The 18,313-nt window shown below is 39.6% G+C and overlaps 1 protein-coding gene across 3 annotated transcripts; it reads right to left on the reverse strand.

The window, feature by feature from the left end:
* Positions 1 to 331: 331 nt before the first annotated feature.
* On the reverse strand, positions 332 to 15,703 carry ercc6l2 (excision repair cross-complementation group 6-like 2). 3 transcript variants are annotated; one of them, XM_040155947.1, is made up of 21 exons: positions 15,592 to 15,703; positions 15,384 to 15,447; positions 14,206 to 14,636; positions 13,979 to 14,095; positions 13,598 to 13,791; positions 13,334 to 13,427; positions 13,001 to 13,068; positions 12,624 to 12,831; positions 12,310 to 12,450; positions 11,965 to 12,081; positions 11,706 to 11,825; positions 11,552 to 11,623; positions 10,626 to 10,771; positions 10,288 to 10,383; positions 9,956 to 10,055; positions 9,357 to 9,509; positions 8,894 to 8,977; positions 6,130 to 7,201; positions 5,891 to 6,045; positions 4,863 to 5,020; positions 332 to 1,835 (listed from the first exon to the last, which is right to left on the reverse strand). In XM_040155947.1, exons 1-21 carry the CDS (start codon positions 15,616 to 15,618, stop codon positions 518 to 520), a joined length of 4,935 nt encoding a protein of 1,644 aa, XP_040011881.1. In that variant the 5' UTR covers positions 15,619 to 15,703; the 3' UTR covers positions 332 to 517. The 3 variants fall into 3 exon arrangements, with proteins under 3 accessions (XP_040011881.1, XP_040011882.1, XP_040011883.1); XM_040155948.1 differs by having other exon boundaries at positions 15,572 to 15,681; XM_040155949.1 differs by lacking the exons at positions 13,598 to 13,791; positions 13,979 to 14,095; positions 14,206 to 14,636; positions 15,384 to 15,447; positions 15,592 to 15,703 and having other exon boundaries at positions 13,339 to 13,357.
* Between the last annotated feature and the right edge of the window lie 2,610 nt (positions 15,704 to 18,313).

An 18,313-nucleotide genomic window follows, 5' to 3' on the forward strand; every position in this document is an offset into this window, starting at 1 on the left:
ATTTGTGATGGACATTTTTTTTTTTAAACCATTTTCTGACTTTTATAGTCCAGTTGATTAATAGATCATGAAAATAACCCTTAGTTGCAGCCCTACATTACTATAAATTTACAATTTACAACTGTGATTTTTTTGTTTTTGGTTTTTTTGGCTCAATTCTTTCACTCTTGTATACACGCAGAAATGCCTCTGTCATAACAAATTAGTGCTGCGCCTGGTCTGTGTGTGGTAGGTCAAAATGTAGAAATAAAGCAGTAGACGAGGTAATAATTCCATCAAATATAAAGAAGTTTAAAATACCAAAGGGATTAACAGCTTGTTTATTCAACAGTCAATATTATGTTAGTAACTCACTAATTCAGTGAAAACTGGATATTTTCAAATAACAGTAAATAAAAAAGACATTTAAAAAAGGTATAAATTAAATGCATTTTTAAAATTATAAAATATGTTGAGAAATTTTTTAATTTCTCCTTTAGAACTTAAAATTAGTACAACCTAAAATGTCTCTTCTGTATTATTTCTTCCACAGGAACTTCTCATTAGTCTTCCAGAGACTCTTGCTCTCCTCCTCTCCGGACCTACTTCTAGCTGAAAAGTTAGTGTTGACGCAAACTCTCTGCACTTCTGCCAGGTCTGTTAACCTGTTAATACTCTCCTCATTACCCTCGTTCAGGATGTCCCAGAAGTCTTTGCGACCGCCCTTTGATGCCTGCACTGGTGTATTGACCTGGTGTGTAGTTGGTGTGTGTGAACTTGGAGAATAGAGAGAGTCAAGGAGGCCTGTTGAACCTGAATCAGTATTGTCAGTAATTCTGGATGGGGAAGGTTTGGCGACACATGTGCTTACTGGCACTGAGAATGTAGGGGGTGTTTTTGGGGTGCTCCTCTGTTGTGCACCCCTGGGTTTGGGTTTTAACAAATCATCAAGGATCGACGTGTCTCCTATCAGATCTTTGAGCAAGGAGCGATTACATGAGGCAGAAGGGGCCTGTTCAGGAGAGGAAGGGGTCTGAGAATTTTCTCTCTGTCCTTGAAAAGTAGTTCTGGAGGACAATTTCTGCTCTTGCCCCCTTCCCTGTGCTGTGGGTTTGGATAACATGTTGGACCTGCCATGGCTGACGTCCGGAGAAGAAGGGGTATCTCTGTCTGTGTGGTTCAGGAAAGCAGCAGCCTTCCCAGACCCAAGACCACGGCTGCTGGCCTGATCACTGCCAAGACCACCACCAGCTCTGTAGGCTCCAGAACTAGAAACACTACCCCTCTTTGTCCTCCTGTGTCCTCTGGCACTGCAGACCGTCTCCTCCTGCTCCTCTGACTCAGGGCTTGGAACATTACTTAGAGGTTCTAGAACATTCTTTTGTGAGATCTTTTGCTTTTTCTGAGGTTCTAGAACATTATTTAGTGGGTTTTTAGGGTTTGGTTGAGGTTCTGGAACATACTTTTGAAGGCTTCTAGACTTTTTCTGTGGCACAGAAACATTGTTGTGTGGGATTTTAGGTTTAGTTTGGGGTTCCAGATTCTTCTGAGTGTATTTAGGCTTTTTTGTGGCTTTTGGAACATCCTTTTTGGGGGTTCTGGTCTCTCTGTGAGATTTTGTGGCAGCTGTTTGGGTCGATGTTGAGGAGGTAGCAGCTGAAGTGGAGGAGGTCTGTGCTGAATCAGATTGTGGGAAGTTGTTGGTGACTGTATTAGCCAAGTCAGGGTGGTTCAGTGAAGTGTAATACTGTCGTAGCCAGGCTAGTCTCCGGGTTGAGTTTCTTCTCAGAATCTCCACTACAAACTGATGAACCGAGGGAAATCTGAATTTTTTTGCCATGTCCTCTAGGTGCTGCCTAAACAAAAAGGATACAAAGGACACAAAGTCAGAAATGAGAATGAAAAATCATCTACAGTTACATCAATAAGTATTTGGACAGTGACCTAATTTTCATTATTTTGCTTCTGTACACCACCACAATGGATTTGAAATGAATCCATCAAGATGTGATGGAAGTGCAGACTTTCAACTTTAATTCACGAGGGGTTTCACAAAAAATAAAAATAAAAATTGCATTAACCGTTTAGAAATTACAGACATTTTTATACATAGTCCCTCATTTTCAGAGGCTCAAAAGTAACTGGAGAATTGATTGAAAATCAGTGTCATGGCCAGGTGTGGCCTGTTCCCTCTTTATTTCATGACAAATTAAGCCAATAAAAAGTCTGAACTTGATTCCAAGTGTTGAATTTGCGTTTGGTAGCTTTTCCCAGGAACTCTCAATATGCGGTCCAAAGAGATGTCGATGCAAATGAAGGATGCCATCATTAGGCTAAAAAAACCAAAACAAACCTATCAGACAGACGGCAGAAACTTTATGGGTGGCAAAATCAACAATATAGTACATTATTAGAAGAAAGGAATACACTGGAGAGCTCAGCAAAACCAAAAGGCCTGGAAGACCATGTAAGACAACTAAAGTGGATGATTGCAGAATTTTTTTCCTTTGTGAAGAAAAACCCCTTCACAACATCTAGCCCGGTCAAGAACACTCGAGGAGTTAGGCGTAGCATTGTCAAAGTCTACCAAAGTCTATCAAGAGACGCCTTCATGAATGTAAATACAGGGGGTTTACCACGACATGCAAACCACTGGTAAAACTCAAGATCAGAAAGGCCAGATTAGACTTTGCCAGAAGACATCTACAAAAGCCTGCCCAGTTCTAGAACAAGATACTCTGGACAGATGAAACCAAGATTAACTTGTACCAGAATGATGAGAAGAGTATGGAGAAAGGAAGGAACAGCTCATGATCCAAAGCATACCACGTCATCTGTCAAACATGGTAGAGGCAGTGTTATGGCATGGCCATGTATGACTGCCAATGGAATCGGGTCACTGGTGTTTATTGATGATGTGAATGCTGATAGAAGTAGAAAGTGAAGAAGTGATAAACCAACTTTTCCTTCACACAGGATGAATTCTGAAGTGTATAGGGCTATACTATCTGCTCAGATCCAGCCAAATGCGGCAAAACCGATAGCACGGTGCTTCACAGTACAGATGGATAATGACCCAAAACTTGCTTCTCAGGCAAAGAAGTGGAATATTCTTCAATGGCCAAGTCAGTCACCTGACCTCAGACCAGCTGAACATGCTTTTCACTTACTGAAGACGAAAGCGAAGGCAGAAAGACCCACAAACTAGCAGCAACTGAAGGCGGCTGTGGTAAAGGCCTAGCAAAGAATCTCAAGGGAGGAAACTCAGAGTTTGGTGATGTCCATGGGTTGCAGACCTCAGGCAGTCATTGACTGCAAAGGATTTTCATCCAAGTATTAAAAATAATCCTTATATTTAGAATTATGTTGGTTTGTCCAATTACTATTGGGTCTCTGAAAATGTTGGACTACGTATAAAAATGGCAGTTAAGTTAAACAGTTCAAGCAATATTTTTGTTAGACCCTTTGAATTAAAGCTGAAATTCTACACTTCAATCACATCTTGATGGCTTTATTTCAAATCCATTGTGGTGGTGGACAGAGGCAAAATTACAAAAATTGTGTCACTGTCCAATTACTTTTTCATCTAATTGTATGACCAAAATATATTTAGACACTGAAGATAACAATATGTTTTATATCTAATATCTTCTGCTAGTTTCCTGTGAATTTACATCATATTCACACATGTAAAGGTAGTATGAGGCCAGAATTTGGCACGTGTGCATACTGTAAGGCAATTTAAGTTCCACATAAAATATCTTTAAAAAGCCACTAGGCCTATACTATTAATCAGATATTCTGCTGGCTCGTCAGCCTAAGATGAATAGTTCTCCATGTATTCAGGCTCATATCCAGACAGTCATGCAGTATGAGGTGTTTTTCCTGAGTTCCTAGGCAGTCATTAAAACTTTGGTCTAACCAGACTCGGGGACAGAAATACTTCTAAGTCACTGGTGGTACAGCAGCATTATGCTGGTGTTATTACCATTTGTGGCTTTCACTGGAAAAACAATAAATAAAAGTAACAGCAGTAAAACATGACGTGCATGTGGATTTACATCATTAAACTGCAAGGTTCATTGAGGGGATATCAATATAACTGGTGTGTATTTCCACTTCCTGTTGAGCCTCTGGGCAGAGATAAAGTCTTCCCCTTGGGAAGTGAGATTGGAGCCACAAAGGTGTCTGTGTGTTTGTGTATATGAGTGTTTGTAAATGTAGGGGGCGGAATTGTTGTAGCAGGACAGAGGTGTGTATTTGAGTACTTAGTGTCTGTACGTGTGTGTAAAAACTTATTAGGACGTGTGTGTATAAATCAGTGTGGGTTTGGAAGTCCTGAGGCGATCATTTTTGGTTAGTCTCAGGAGGGCTGTGGTTGTGGAGGGGAAAACTGCTGCTCCTTGAGCTTAAACATAACTGAGCAATCTTCGGCATGATGCTGGGAAATAGGTGGAAGGGAAAGCTCAGAGGTGGTCTCTCGCTAAACACACGCACACACACACAATTCCCGAGGCCCAGGTGGGGGCGCTCGACACTATATCTGTGATGAGTTTTGGCCCACTTCCCTACACTGCCAGGAATTCCTCCCTTCTTTCCTTCCCTCCCCACTACTACACTTTTTACAACTGCCCTCCTTCCCTCCTTTCGTCCACTTTCCTTTTTCTTCTTTCCTCTTTCGTTAAAGGCTCCCTAATCAGTCAGTTTCCTTAGATATACCTACCACCTCTTTTACTCTTGTGTTTTATTCTCATGGTAAATCCATAAATTATCTCACTCTCCTTTTCTTTTTGTCTTCCTCTCCGCTTTCTTGCATTACCCAAGCTGCTACTGTCGCTGTCCTTTTCTCTTCACTTTACCTCCTCTGACACCCTTTTCAGTACCTGCGTATGGCCTGGGGAGTCTCTCCAATGATGAAGGTGGTGTGTTTGGTGTGGTGCACACACTTGCTGGTGAAGGTGACTGGATGGTCCACACTGGGCTTTTCCAGCCTGTCTATGGTAGGGTAGGGCAGACTGCCTGGCAGGCTTGCTGAGAGGCTCTGGTACAATCAAACAAGAGTGAAGTTTTATAGAAGCAGTGACCAGCTAAGGGCTAAACAGAACATACTTTTCGTGAAAATGACCGCTTTCAACCCAATACAGCAGCGCTCAATCACATTTGATTTGTATCATACCAAATACTCACACCTAAAAAATTCTAATGAAAGATCTCTAATCCAAAAATCCAAAAAAAGTAACCCACACTAGTTCACAGTAATTTGAAGTTATTTTTCAAAGTGTGCTCACCAGCTGTCTCTCTCCACTAGACGGTACCGGTGGCTGAGATGTGCAGGCTTATTATATTGACACGATAGTGGATTTAAACATATAGCATTATGGACCACTGTACTGAAGATAGGTAACCTCCACTGCTGGTACTCATCTAGCACCACTGAGCTATAGTTAAGCTACAGAGAACAGTATGTGTTTACACCCACTCTCATGTCATAGTACTGATAGAGTACTGGCAAGCCTTATTCTGCATGCCAATATGTAATTGTCAGGCACACTTTGATAGAAAACAGGTTCAATTGATGTCATCTACAATGAGGCCTGTGGTTTATTTAATAATCCTCGCATCGTTTCTTGAAAAGCACATTCCTGCTAATTTTTTCAAATGTAATTTGATTTATCTAATGAAATTTAGGATGGTTAGAGGTGATCCCAATTCTTCTCCAAAGCTTGTCAACATTCCAAGTAACAGGAAAGAAAATATGGAATTTTAATAAATTTTTATTTTGGGTGAACTGAACTTTTTACTCTCCACCAATGCAGGGGTACAGTGCTGGATTGAGGCTGTGGCAGATACAACCACGATATTATATGTCTGAAGAATCACTGAACTAGACCAATGTTACGGCGGTATGTACCTCCGGGTTGCCTAGAAGGAAATTGGCTGGGACCTGAGAGTACATCTTGCGTTCATACACGTCTCGTACAGCAGCTCTACTGATTAGCTCCTCTGCTTTGCTCCCACCCACCACGCGCTGGTTAGAGTGGGTATACACCACCTCCTGTAGTCCCCCTTTAAATTGAAATATACATAATTAATTTTGAAATTAAGTTAATCAAAAGTTATTGGCATATTGAAATCGTTATTGAATCTGACCTAGCACACTGTCGATTGTTCCATCCTTTCCTTTGGATGCTGGAGATGTCTGACTTTTCGTACCTGTAAATGAAACGGCTCTGGGTATCCCTATGTCTCTCTCTGTCGTTGCAGCTCTTTGCCCATCTTGTGGCATGTCAGCACTAGATCTTTCTGTCTGTGGAGATGTCAAGTGAGATCTCCCTTTCTTAAAAGGGGTGTGTTCATCCTCTGAAGATGTGCATGTCTCTATGGCTTCTGTGTGTTTGGATCTGGCCTTGTTCCTTACACTAGTAGTTTGCCTCTTTTTGTTACAATCAAGATGTCTTCTGCTTCTGTCTTGGCCTCTACCATGTGAATTGAATGTGCCCTTCTTGGACCACGTGCTTGCCCCTAGGTCAAAATCCTCAGATTCATCAGAGTAACTCTCAAAGCGGTGTACTGTGGGAACTGTAGTTTTGAGCTTGTTGGGCTTTTTGTCTGGTGAGTTTTTATCACTCCCCCCATCTACTGTCATTTCCTCATTTGTCCACCCTTTCATACCATATCTCTTTCTTGCAGCATCATCATTCTCTTTCAACAGAGAAACCCTATTTTGTCTCCCCCCAGCTCCATTCCTTATGTCTTCTCTGTCTGATACACTGGAGATTTCCCAGGTTTTTGTTCCCAATTTCGGTAGACAGACTGCACCATTCCCTGTATTGGAGCTCTTGTAGATGCCAGAGGAGGTACACTCATTCTTTCTTAATTTCTCATGATCCTCAGTGTCTTTGTCAGAGGGGCTTTCTTCAACACCTGGACTACTGTCCCCTTCGCCTAACTCTGGTATTTCTTTGATCCTTTCGAGGAATCTGGAGAAACCGTGCTGGAGGAGACTCATTCGACCAGGACCAGTGTCAGCATTCCCGCTCCTGTTGCCATCCACCGCACTGGGGTTTGAGGCCTTTCTCTTAAACCTCTGCTCAATCTCATCCTCTTCACTCCCACTGCTAAAGTCCAGCACGCCTCTGGGGACCTTTGATACATCTCTGTTATCCTTCGCTGGTTCATCATTTGGTACAAGGCCCTCTGTAAATGGAGAATCTCCAGGTTCCTTAAATCAAACAGTTGAAACAAACAGCTAAAGAAAAGTGGGGACAGATTTGCATAGAAATTGGTACAAGGTGGGTAGTACGAGAACAAGAAACTGATATGAAAAATATAAATAAACTGTATATACACTGCCTGAGATAGACTTGGCTACAAAATTTCATCAAAAGGCTACTAATTCTTCACTTCCCTTGTTCATGCCATCTTTCAGTGGACCAACCCATGTGACATTTCATTGTGTAATACAAAACAGATGTTTGAAACAATAAATCATAATAAACATCAGTGCGACACATGCCCTCCATCATGATGTAATATGAAGAATACAAAGGGGTCATAACATTTCCTGGAGTTCTATGAATGGGCTTTTATGGGAGCGGCCACCAACATTGATTCTAATTTCACAAAATTTGCCAACTAGATTACTCTTCCCCAGTTCTGCAGTGCTTGCATGTGCTTACACGCCTCAAACCTCTTTCTGTGTGTATTAAGGCACCCCAGTGTATTCTGCATTTCTGTAAGAAACTGAATGGCTTCATTGGAGCAGCACTGTAAAAAGGACAGTGTGCTGCACAGGTCAAGCCTGGCTGGGAACAGGATGATAAGGGGTATCACTGTGTAAATAAATAGCTGAGAGGAGATGATAGTCTTCAGTGTGGTCTGCCCCACTGCCTCCATTAGAACAAGTAATTATATCCAGCTGTTTCACACAGCATTGGTGAGAAAGTGGGAGGCAGACAAAGAGAACCTCATCGTCCAGTTTCACTAAAATACTCAAGAATTGAAAGTCAAAATGTTGTCTGTACGCCAGGTCTTAATGTGGTACTCCTCTCAAAACCTATTGCACTGCAATTTTTTTAAGAGTATAAAATATTTATGCACTGAATACTTTGTAGGTTGCTGTAACGCTTTTTAGCTTTCACACTTTAAAAGAACAGGAGCTGTGGTCTGCTTCAGTTAGTTACAATAGATTCCAAAGGTGTCAGGTTTCCATGTCAAAAAAAGAGTATCAAAACCTCCATAGAAACCTCTGAAAAAAATAAGCTAATGCTAAACACTCATAGCTTAGGGAAATACACAACTTCTGGGGAGCTTTCCAGTTTTGAAATGCTAGTAGCATGATATTAAAAATCAGTATATTTAGAAATATTTTGCTGAAAATATAACTGCTGAAACATACTGAGCAGGAGTGGTCTGAGAACTCAATTTATCTTTTTCTTCCTTTTTTCCACCACATGAAACTATTCTAACTGCTTGGTCTCAAGCTAACCACAGTTACAGTGAGGAAACTAGCAACTTTTTACAGCCACCTTAAAGCCAACAGTGAGATGACTACTTGATACTGACAAGATAGACATTGGAGGGGGATATCACTTTCTCTATGTTCTTCCATTAAAAGTGAAATAATTTATCTAATTTCCTCAGAGTAGGAGATGTTATTTATCATAAATGGGTAATTTCTCATTTTTGGAGTAAACCCCTCAAAGGGAATGGGAAGACTGAGAAGAATCGAAGGAAATGTTAATAAAATTTTATAGGCTGGATGACTGATATACAGGAAGGTCCCTGTTCGAGGTATCCCCTCTTTCACATGGGAATGGGAGGATGAGTGGGCTGCCTGGGAAAGAAGACGGAGTGAGGGATGGGAAAGATGAGTGCCCTATGTTCTGGGTCTCTGAGAACAGCAGTTACTCACGCTAACTCCTTTCCTGCCCTCCTCCTTCTCTTCGCCTGTGTGTGTGCTGGTTGTGGTTACACCGGCCTCCACTTTGCCTTCTCGCTGAAAGAGACACACATTAAACATTTCATTGTACAACATTAGTTAACTGTTGTCACAATCATCAACAAAAGGCATATCATTGTGTTGTTAGGTGTGTAAGTCTTGATATTCAGAGGAAATAACAGTAGGTGCCATGCGCCTCTTTACTTCTTATATCATACTAAAACCACTTAAAGTTTAGGGCCCCCTATTACTACTCTTGTGACCATATGACCACATAAGCGATCCAAAGAATAGGAATAATGCACAAGTTTATTGACAGCTTTGTGAGACCTTGTAGTGTGACTGATGATATGAGTCAGTGGGATGAGGTGAGTTGAGGCAGTACGCTACAGTAGAAAACGTCATCAAACAGTAAACAGCATGAGAGCTATCTAACCTTTAGTATTTTGCGGGTGAGACATGTCCCTTGGGTCTGCAGCCTGAAGAGGTTTTTGATCCCAAACAGCTCCCCCTTATAGACACCATGCCCCTGCACTGACTCAAAATACCGCCGGGAGGTCTCCTTACCAACAACTGAGCACTGCAATTGCTGGAACATAGGAGGGAATGTATGGACATGCAGTTATGAAAATATCAACGTAGGGCACTGGACCAAATTTTCTGTTGAAAATAAAATCATCCTTTACAAAGCATTTGTGAAATTCCAGCATGTGGAATCAGCCGTAGGTGTGAAGAAATTAAAGAGCTGGTGACTGGTGTCTAAATGTAATCGATATTAGAAAGACAACAAAGACTTGAGGCTACTGTGATGCTCAGGTACAGTTTACTTTTATTAGGAAACTGTGCCTGAGCATCATTCTGTAATAATTTGTGCATCTAAGTCCACGTTCCCGAGGTTAATAACTCCTCCTTCAGTTTCCCTATACAAATTTAGGTAGTTAATCAGATTACCTCTGTAAACGTAAAACTTTGGTTATTAAGGAAAGTGTCTCACTGAGATTATTTTATGATTATATGGTCATAATTGTCTGGTACCTGTTTGTAAACTTGTCTGAGGTAGATAATCTCCTCTACGGTACCCAATGAGATTAGCCTGAGAACAGTCACATTCCTGCACTGGCCAATACGATACGCCCTGAGGACAGATGGACAAACATGCGCACAGCAAGGGCATATGAATATGCACATTCATATCAAGCATACAAACTGGTGTAGTGGTACAAAAAAATGCACATTACATCAATCACCACAGAATATTACCAGATTCTGGAATCTCACTGAGGGAGGCTAAAACAAAATACTGAGATACAGTAAAACATCTGTAGCTGAAATAGAAAATTTCTGTCAAAATGTGACCCGCAGCCTACCTGTCAATAGCCTGTAGGTCATTTGCTGGATTCCAGGTGGGGTCAAATAGCACTACCACATTGGCCCCTACAAAGTTAAGACCGAGACCACCCGCCCTGATGGAACGAATAGTCAGTTATAACAGTTTTGAATATGTTTGAAATAAACACTTACTGACAAAAAAAAAAATTGTTGGAATAGAAATAACTGTAGCAAACACAGTATTAATTATGTTCCCGTACTGGTATAGTTTTAAAGATCTTCATTTTAGTTAAAAGCGCCACAAAAGGCCTGATATGTAAATATGAAAATAAAAAAAACACTATTTCTCCATCTATTTATTTATTGTTCCACTAACATGGTGGAAACCAGGCAGAGGTTGATGTGAGAGGAGCTGTTGAATTCTTTGACGATCTGGACTCTCTCTTTGGTTTTGGTGGTTCCGTCCAATCTGCTGTAGTCCAGCCCCTCTGCCATGCAGTAGCTCTCCAGCACATCTAACACCTGATAGGTTCAAAATACAACAAACAATTATAAAGGAATCAGAGCACATTAATCAATGTGTAAAAAACTGACAGTGTCCTGCTCAAAATCTATTATATTAATGTACTCATCGCCACGGTGAAGAGGTTGTATGAGAGACAAAGTGTAGATGCTTAGAAAAAAAAAATTTAATAAAAAGTATTATTCCCTGGATTGTATATTTATACTATAGGGGTAATACTGAGCCTTGCCCTCTATGAACTCTGATTTCCAAAAAAGCAAAACAAAGGGCATGAAAATATGACCTCATAGCATCCACAGATGTTATCATGCTGTCTCAGGTGACAGCAACCATTAGACTCTGCAGAGTCTAATTATCGTTAAAACTCTAATTGCCCTCACTTAGCAAATCCCAAGGCTTACCTATTAATCTATGTCATGAGAAAACTATGTCTCCTGCTACTATTTTTTTCTGTAAACAAGTCATCTGCTCTAACAGCAATGGCAGTTAAGAGTGTGTGTTCAAGCCTGTTGCTGTGGTGAAAGGCTGAATGGATGTGACTGGCTGTAAAACTCTAAAACCGACTGTGCTCCAACTCTGACACCATATAAAATCTCTTTTGGATTGCATCACTGTGAGCATCAAATCATTTTAGTACAGGAAAACATCTTGCCGTGCTGCTTATCCAACGTTCACGCAACATATCTTTGCACTCACATGTACAAAGTCACTGGCACACAAAAATTCAATATTCCATGATTTAAATACACACAAGGCACCCACACAAACAGGGCTCTCACCTTGGTTGAGAGAGAGAAAAGAAGTAACTTATCTCTCTTTTGCAGGTAATATTTGAGCAGCTTCTGCAAAACCTGAAAGGAATACAGATGTGTTAATTCAAACTGAAACAGCCCATAATGAGCGGGTGACTGGGCCTTTGTTCCTAAATTGTACCTTCATTTTTCCACTGTACATAGGGTCCGACAACGTCTCAAATGCTTCATCCTTGCATCTTTGCGCCAAATCTGGAAACCTTTGGAACACCTTCTGACAAATGGCACTCAAATACTTTTCCTAGAAAATGCAAATTAGTCGTGTTGGTGAACCAAATGCAAAAAATGTGGTATGAACTGTTGGACTATGGAGAATTTGTCCAGGAGATAGCAGTAATGAACTGGTATACTAAACCAGTTACAGGATAACATGTTTCTACCTGTTTCTTGCTGGTTCCTGCAGTGGACTGAAGAAGTGCTACGTGGTTGGCAACCTTCCTCAATATAGCCAAGTAACTAAAGTATAGCTCCTTCATTTTAACACCTCCAGAGTTTGTCTGCAACAGAAAAAAAATATTATTATTTAAAAGGGACCAGTGCTTGTTTTTTTTCAACCAAATACATTTGAGATTTATTCAAAAGGATAATTTAAGGTCCTATCAATCAATTGGCAAATTGTAGCAGGCTCTAATGCTTTGTTCTTACTGTAGTACACTCTGTATAAGTTTCACCCAATACATTTAACGACATATAGGGGCACATGAGGGTAAAAGGAGTGAACTAACTTCGTAGCAGCAGCTTCTGCGGGTGCGTCCACTTTGACAGTCACATTTCTCTGAAGACCTCAGCAGTAACGTCACATCTTCAGTATCCAGCACCGTCTGATACACAGTCTCCTGAAAGTCTGTCAGGGAGCAATAAACCACCTGGGACAAAACATAACACGGAATTTCTTTGATGGATGCTTTGAGACACCATAGATCATAGACTTTCATCTCAATATTATGATAATGGTTCACTGTTGATGGTGAACTGTGAGTTTCCAGAGAACAAAAAGCCATTAAATTGATAAAGTCTGGTTGGACTTAACCAATCTTACCCTGTCATTCTTCGTAGGTAGTTGTTCTTTGATGAGAGCTTTAGTCCTTCTGAGAAACCAATGAGAAATCTTCCTCACAAGGGCTCTGACACTCTTCCTCCCTGTAGCTAGGGCCCGTTTGGTTACACTGTGCCTCTGCCCTTGCTCAATTGGATTTGAATACTTGTTCTTGAAATGTCCTAAGCTGCCAAGACAACCAGGTACGGCCCTAAACAGCATACAAATCACAAAGTATGAAAGCTAAAAGGAATTTTTTTCAGCAACAAGTTGCAAATTTAAATCACATTGTTTCCTCGACAGGGAACAAAAATGACCGAAATGTGCATGTAAATATGCAAATGACAGATGTGTTGTAATATAAAAGTCTCTTAAAATACCAGTCCATGACACACCACAGCTCCTCAAGGTTGTTCTGTAAGATGGTGCCAGTGAGACCAATTCTGATCTGATGGAAATATAAGTGCAAACTGGCATCACAAGCTTGATTCAAACGCAAAGCTAAGCTTACTGTTGTTTTTTAGCAGTTTATGATGCCGTTTGCACAATTCAGTATATTATCAATACAGCAGAAATGGGGACTGCTTGAGTGCAGAATTCACACTTCTTAAGACAAACATCATCTACACTCTCCATCATCACTAAATCCAAACAGACGCTAGTTATTACCAGTTACATATTGAAATAATAACACAAACATCAAGCTTTCTGACCTTACATTTCAGCCCCTTCATGGCCTGAGTGATCTGAGAACTTGGATTCTTTATCTTGTGGGCCTCATCCACAACCACAGCAGACCAGTCTATGCTGCAGGGGCGAACAGGTATATTTGTATTCACAGTCTTTAAGTACCAGAAAATTATAAAGTTACAAAAATTAATTTATAACATATTTAAAAATACAAATAAAATGCAAGTACAAAGAAAACATGTCATTTATGGTATTTGTTGCTTGTGTGTGTTGAGCATGGTTCTTACTTATTAAACTGATCCAGACAAAGGCGCAGAGTCTCGTAGGTGGTGAGAGCAATTTCAATGCGTCCCTTCTTAATGCGAGCCAGCTCTTCCTCTTTCCTCAGTCCGTGGACCACCACACACTGAAAATGACCCCATGTGTCCAGTTCATCTTTCCAGTTATAAAGCACTGACAGTGGGGCGACAATGAGGAACACCTAGACCAGATCATAGAAACACCAAAATCATACTGATGATAAATCAATACTCTATTTGTGGTTTTATGCTATTGCTATGGATTGAACACACCTGGTATTTTTAAAAAATGTCTTTCATTTCACCTAACAAGTTTTTTTTTATGATTCATAACATATCTTTATATAAGTAGCATATGTCAGTACCCACTTTGTTGGGTTTACTTTGCTTGGTGGGGATCTGACTCTGCAGAAACTGAGGCCTGTTGTTCTCGATGTCTTCCCAAGTACCCGTTTTGTGCAACACAGCAGCAAGAAAACCAATGACCTAAGAGAAGATCAAACAGGTGAAAACTACAAAAGCGATAGAGCCATGTGAAGAGTATTGCAGTCTTTTTACAAGTCTAAAAACAGTTTTGCAGCTAATTAACTTTTTACCTGTACAGTTTTTCCAAGGCCCATGTCGTCCCCCAGGATACAACCACTGGAACGGATGTAACTGTTGTAAATGAACCTGATGCCTTCCCTTTGATAATCTCTCAGGTATCTGTTGATGGGATAAGGGACTCTGTCTCCATCAACATCACTCAGCTCTAATGGGACACATAGCTTGGGATCTGAAATACTGCTGGGAAACACCGGTTTCTCCTGGGTGAAATGATTCAAGTCTGGTCTCATGGGTTTTGAGACAGGTATGGCTTCCTCCTTCTCTTCTTCCTCCTCGTCTGCATCTTTACTATGATCAGTTAATATCACCCATGCTGCGGTATCATTACTATGAGAAGTGGAGGCAAGTCTCTGGATGGTGCCTTCTTGCAGGGTGCCATCTCTTGGGTTCGGAGCCAGACAATTGTCACCTCCACGCCACGCTGTAAAATTATGTTGATATTGTATTAATTTACTTTGCTTTCTGCAACATACAGTCTCTTAAGCATATAACAATAATTCTCTCTCAGGGTGCAACTACTGATTATTTTCAATATCGATTGATCATTTGCCTATAAAACAAACAGTAAATAGTGAACATTGTCTGTTATAATTTCCCACAGACACAGGTGTTGTCTTCAAACGTCGTGTGTTGTCTGACCAACAGTCCAAAACCCAGATATCCAGTTTATTATCATATGTGACAAAGTAAAGCATCAAATCATCACATTTGAGAAGCAAATATTTAACATTTTGATAAAAGAAAACGACTAAAATTATTATCAGATTATAAACATCGACGCCCCATAATTTTCTGTCAGTCAACTAGTCAATTCATTGACTAATCGCTGCAGCTCTACTTCCCTCATCAAAGGCACAAAGAGAACATGAGAACAGAAAATGTAAAAAGAAATAATATTTTTACAGGAGGGGACTAAGGGACATTTAACCTCCATTATACTCCATTATACTATATAAAATATCAGCTAATTCCATCTAATATAGTAATTTGTCCCACCAATCATATAAGTCTCATCACTCATTCGTTTGTATCACTGAGAAGCAGGTTAACGTTAACGACAGTGGATAAAGGAGATGTGAGCTAACTGCACTTTTTTTATTTATCGTCGAGGGTTGGAAAACAGTGACCAACAGCAATGTAGCAATAAATAAAAACACGCCTTCCAAACCTTTTTCAGCTGCAGAAGTTGAAGCCATCAGGATACGTTGTATGTATTTTCTCTGGTCTTTTCCCTGTGGAGGAAAAGTCACTATAGCTTGTTAGCTAGCTTGATTAGCTTAGCCCTCATTTACAACAAAGGGAAAACGCTACAGTTAGAAAAGAACAGAAAAAAAGAGCTCATGTTAGTCATATCACCCTGAGTGAGTCGCTCATACTTTATCCTCCCTGCAGTTTATGATCATTATCTGGCAGAGAAAACACAGACAGACACAGCATAGCAACTGCAGCCCCACTGAATCTTGCTGAATGTTTATCTATTTTGACCACGAGAACCGCACTTTCCATGTATTTCACTGAGGTCAAGTAAAAAAATAAAATAAAAAAAACACTCCACGCTACAAATTAAAAATCCATTTCCGAAATATTTTTTAAATAATGGATGTTTTCATGGTTCGCTCGTTTTTTTCCACCTAACAAATTTCACTGTCGAACATTGTATTGAAAGTGCTGCATAGAATCTAAATTACCCTTCCATGAAATAAAACGAAAGTATATTCACTGATTTAATTAAAAAAAATAAAAAAGGGAATACAATTTGAGTCACAGTCAATGTGAAATAATAGCAATAATGTTCATAATATTTATCAGCGTTCTTTAAAAACGTAAAAACAATCAAAATATGTTAATGTCACTGCTGCTACTTACAGTATCTTGTGCAGGCTGCTCATGTACCATTATGTAAAATATTATTAATTGCGAAATTTTATCATACCATATGTAATTAATATTATTATAACTGCACAACTGTAATTTGATTCAGTTATTGTTTGGTATTGCCTACTGGTATTTTTGTTGTTTGTTTTGAACTTTGAGTTTGTATAACCTAATTCATAAAATATCAGTGAATATGTGTGCATAATTCCTGGTCTGATTGCCATTTTACTTAATTTCACTGAAAGTAATGAAACTGCTAAGATTTTATCATAGATTATATGGACAATGTCATTAAATACTTGGTGCGTGTATTTACCCATAAAGCCCTGAGAAATTTTAAAAAAGATCTATGTCCAAGTCTGGGGTAAAAGTGTAAAGTGCAGACGCTACCAGAGCACTGACACTCAAGAGATTCTTGGAGAGGAAATACAACAGCACCATCATATCAACCAATATTGCTCAACCGTCAAGAGAATAACACACCAAAGTCTTGACAGAAGGTGAAAGTAAAGGATGCAGTTCAGTAAACATGCTTGAAAGACCTGAGACTTGCTGGTCTTTAGCAATACGGTAAAAGCAAGGCAAAGAGATAAATTTGTCTGTCGTCTGGGGTTGATATGAAAGCCATCGATAAGGTCACTTTAAGCTTTTCTGCCGCTATGCAGAACAGATTTGTAAACACACAGTCTCAGTTCTCCATCCCCGATTTGACTTTCCCTAAACGTTAGCTTTGGTGCTCCAGATGAGGAACGACAAGGTCCGCTTCTTGCCATGGTACACTGCCATACAGAAAGGAACTTTTTGTTCCTGTTTTCTCAACACTGGGAATTTATAGGGCAGCTGCTGCAGATGTTCTCATAAAGAAAGCCCAAACACTTTTGTCAAATGGTTTACATACTGCACTGGATCTCATACACACTTGTTCTCTCACTGAACCACAAGAAGCTTCCTTGGCCTCATTTGCAGTAATACATTACCGCTCAAGCAGATAGAATTGGGATAAATAGATTATTGGCCGCAGATAACAAGTTCTCCTCATTTTCACAGATGACTAGCTGATTTTGTTGAGTGACTGTGTCAGGTGGGCTCTGCTGGGCTTTGGTTTTATTTTCTCAAATGAAGTCTTAGGTTTCAACCTTAAATGTAGCTTTGCTTCCTGCTAAGTTTAGATGAAAAACTTTATATGTTCAATTTTATGAAAAACTTTAAACACTACAGACCCAGACTTTATCCCAAACTGAACAAATTTTTCCCATTTAGGTCGAAATGTAAAAATCGATATAATACAAGACACAAAAGTTTTCCATCTGACATACAAGTTGAAGCCACTCTCGCCGTTTTCGTGTTTTGAGTCTTGAATCTTCAGCCCGTGGGACAAAGAACAACTTTTCACAGAAAAATTTGTAATTACTCAACAAATCAAAAAAAAGGCAAACATGCATCTATTTAGCTGTTCTGGAAGAAGTACTCAGATCCTTTACTTAAGTAAAAATAGAAACAGCACAGTGCAAAATACTCAAGTCCTGCATTCAGATTTTTTATTCAAGTACAAAAGTATTATCAGCTAAATGTACTTAAAGCGTTAACAGTATGAGTACTCATAATGTAGAACTCAATGTAGTACTCATAATGAATTACATTATAATATATTTGGATTAGATGAATGAAAGTTTAAGCAGGGTTTTATTGCTGTACCTGGTTGAAGTGGGAGGTTAATTTTAACTTATTCATATATTGTTGGGTAGTTTAGTCTATAAAAATGCAAAAAATTTTATTTGTAGATTTGTTTTCCAGTGATTGTCGCTTTATAAAAATAAAAGTTTCCTCTGAAGTCTGGTGGATTATGCGTATAAAGAAACACAAAATCGAAGAAACTCAAGTAAAGTACAAGTACTTAAAGTCGAAAGTACTTAATTGCAGCATGTAATGTACGTAACACAGCTATATCACTTTTGTGTGTGTTTCTGTTTTTGAGATGCCTCTTTAAAATCAGATTAATCACAATTCATATATCATCTCTAAAGACTGAAAGGGAACTGTTTCATAATTTATTCTAATCAGGTCAGGAGAGTGCATTCTCTTGCATCCACCATGAAATTTCCCCACTGGCTTTCCTGAAGCCTACCTGGATTGATTTAAGCAAACTTGTTTCTCCGGACGAGGTGTTTCCTGCAGCCATAGCTTTCATCTCAGGCAGATTAATTTGGCTGAATCGAGGTTTGA

Source organism: Xiphias gladius, chromosome 19 (genome assembly GCF_016859285.1).
Source record: "Xiphias gladius isolate SHS-SW01 ecotype Sanya breed wild chromosome 19, ASM1685928v1, whole genome shotgun sequence".
Classification (NCBI taxonomy): Eukaryota; Metazoa; Chordata; class Actinopteri; order Istiophoriformes; family Xiphiidae; genus Xiphias; species Xiphias gladius.

Coding starts and splice junctions, on each gene's coding strand:
- ercc6l2 (XM_040155947.1), bottom strand. CDS start 15,618: ATGATCATAAACTGCAGGGAGGATAAA. Junction 14,637..15,383: donor AACTTCTGCAGCTGAAAAAG/GTTTGGAAGGCG, acceptor ATAATTTTACAG/CGTGGCGTGGAGGTGACAAT. Junction 9,510..9,955: donor TCAGACAAGTTTACAAACAG/GTACCAGACAAT, acceptor CCTATGTTCCAG/CAATTGCAGTGCTCAGTTGT.